At 57.7% G+C, this 2,500-nt stretch overlaps 1 protein-coding gene across 1 annotated transcript in view; it reads right to left on the bottom strand.

The window, feature by feature from the left end:
* Window positions 1–295: 295 nt before the first annotated feature.
* The window catches only part of ddx46 (DEAD (Asp-Glu-Ala-Asp) box polypeptide 46), a 30,174-nt gene continuing 27,969 nt past the window's right edge, over window positions 296–2,500 (bottom strand). The window contains exon 23 of the mRNA XM_079835933.1: window positions 296–484. Within this exon, the coding sequence (XP_079692059.1) occupies window positions 437–484 (48 nt within the window). The 3' untranslated portion in view covers window positions 296–436. The remainder of the gene's footprint in view (window positions 485–2,500) is intronic.

Here is a 2,500-nt window from a genome sequence, read left to right as displayed (position 1 = left end):
TTCACGGCGGACCAATCACAGAACGAGTACAGCATCCAGGGGCGGGGTTACGTGTTGATTGACAGGTGTCACGATTGAGCTCAACCAATCAAACCGCGCACATCGTTGTTTTAAAGGAGTAGTTCACTTCAAGAAAGAACATCTCGGATGGGGTGAGGAAATCATCTCTTCTGTGATGACGGGGGCGGGGCTGTCACCTGTCACTCACATGAGCTCAGCCAATAGCAGATGACAAACACTCCATGCGCAAGAATCTCTAAAACATGACTTTATTTCAATGATGAAGTGAAATATATACAAGGAGAAAATCGCTTTATTTCCAAATGAAGATCACAAGTACATGGAGATTCTAAAATACGCAAACAATGGGTAAAAACGTCCAGCGATCCAAACCTGCTGACAAAACAGAGCATTGTGGGTAGAGGCGGCGGCGGCTCTACAGGACCTTGTATCGGCCTTTGCTGGTCGGCTGGTAGGAGTTTTGCTGAAGGGAAGCAGAAACACAACAGTCAGTGGATTGAGATTGAGCACAGGTGTGTGTGTGTGTGTGTGTGTGTGACCATCAGCCCCTCAGGTGTGTGTGTGTGTGTGTGTGTGTGTGTGTGTGTGTGTGTGTGTGTGTGTGTGTGACCATCAGCCCCTCAGGTGTGTGTGTGTGTGTGACCATCAGCCCCTCAGGTGTGTGTGTGTGTGTTCCCTCAGGTGTGTGTGTGTGTGTGTGTCCCCTCAGGTGTGCCTGTGTTCCCTCAGGTGTGTGTGTCCCCTCAGGTGTGCCTGTGTTCCCTCAGGTGTGCGTGTGTCCCCTCAGGTGTGCGTGTGTCCCCTCAGGTGTGCGTGTGTCCCCTCAGGTGTGCGTGTGTCCCCTCAGGTGTGCGTGTGTCCCCTCAGGTGTGCGTGTGTCCCCTCAGGTGTGCCTGTGTTCCCTCAGGTGTGCGTGTGTCCCCTCAGGTGTGCGTGTGTCCCCTCAGGTGTGCGTGTGTCCCCTCAGGTGTGCCTGTGTCCCCTCAGGTGTGCCTGTGTCCCCTCAGGTGTGCGTGTGTCCCCTCAGGTGTGCGTGTGTCCCCTCAGGTGTGCGTGTGTCCCCTCAGGTGTGCGTGTGTTCCCTCAGGTGTGCCTGTGTCCCCTCAGGTGTGCGTGTGTTCCCTCAGGTGTGCGTGTGTTCCCTCAGGTGTGTGTGTTCCCTCAGGTGTGTGTGTTCCCTCAGGTGTGCGTGTGTCCCCTCAGGTGTGCGTGTGTCCCCTCAGGTGTGCCTGTGTCCCCTCAGGTGTGCGTGTGTCCCCTCAGGTGTGCGTGTGTCCCCTCAGGTGTGCGTGTGTTCCCTCAGGTGTGCGTGTGTCCCCTCAGGTGTGCCTGTGTCCCCTCAGGTGTGCGTGTGTCCCCTCAGGTGTGCCTGTGTCCCCTCAGGTGTGCGTGTGTTCCCTCAGGTGTGCGTGTGTTCCCTCAGGTGTGCCTGTGTTCCCTCAGGTGTGCGTGTGTTCCCTCAGGTGTGCCTGTGTTCCCTCAGGTGTGCGTGTGTTCCCTCAGGTGTGCCTGTGTTCCCTCAGGTGTGCGTGTGTCCCCTCAGGTGTGCGTGTGTCCCCTCAGGTGTGCGTGTGTCCCCTCAGGTGTGCGTGTGTCCCCTCAGGTGTGCGTGTGTTCCCTCAGGTGTGCGTGTGTTCCCTCAGGTGTGCGTGTGTTCCCTCAGGTGTGCGTGTGTTCCCTCAGGTGTGCGTGTGTTCCCTCAGGTGTTCGTGTTCCCTCAGGTGTGTGTGTCCCCTCAGGTGTGCGTGTGTCCCCTCAGGTGTTCGTGTTCCCTCAGGTGTTCGTGTTCCCTCAGGTGTTCGTGTTCCCTCAGGTGTGTGTGTCCCCTCAGGTGTGCGTGTGTCCCCTCAGGTGTGCGTGTGTCCCCTCAGGTGTGCGTGTGTTCCCTCAGGTGTGCGTGTTCCCTCAGGTGTGTGTGTTCCCTCAGGTGTGCCTGTGTTCCCTCAGGTGTGCGTGTTCCCTCAGGTGTGCCTGTGTTCCCTCAGGTGTGCGTGTGTTCCCTCAGGTGTGTGTGTTCCCTCAGGTGTGTGTGTTCCCTCAGGTGTGTGTGTTCCCTCAGGTGTGCCTGTGTTCCCTCAGGTGTGCGTGTCCCCTCAGGTGTGCGTGTGTTCCCTCAGGTGTGCGTGTGTTCCCTCAGGTGTGCGTGTTCCCCCTCAGGTGTGCGTGTTCCCTCAGGTGTGCGTGTCCCCTCAGGTGTGCGTGTGTTCCCTCAGGTGTGTGTGTTCCCTCAGGTGTGCGTGTTCCCTCAGGTGTGCGTGTTCCCTCAGGTGTGCGTGTGTTCCCTCAGGTGTGTGTGTTCCCTCAGGTGTGCGTGTTCCCTCAGGTGTGTGTGTGTTCCCTCAGGTGTGTGTGTGTTCCCTCAGGTGTGCGTGTGTTCCCTCAGGTGTGTGTGTTCCCTCAGGTGTGCGTGTGTTCCCTCAGGTGTGTGTGTTCCCTCAGGTGTGCGTGTTCCCTCAGGTGTGCGTGTTCCCTCAGGTGT

This window comes from Gobio gobio, assembly GCF_949357685.1.
Source record: "Gobio gobio genome assembly, chromosome: 14".
In the NCBI taxonomy this organism is placed as follows: domain Eukaryota; kingdom Metazoa; phylum Chordata; class Actinopteri; order Cypriniformes; family Gobionidae; genus Gobio; species Gobio gobio.
This window is presented reverse-complemented; position numbering and strand designations above follow the sequence as displayed.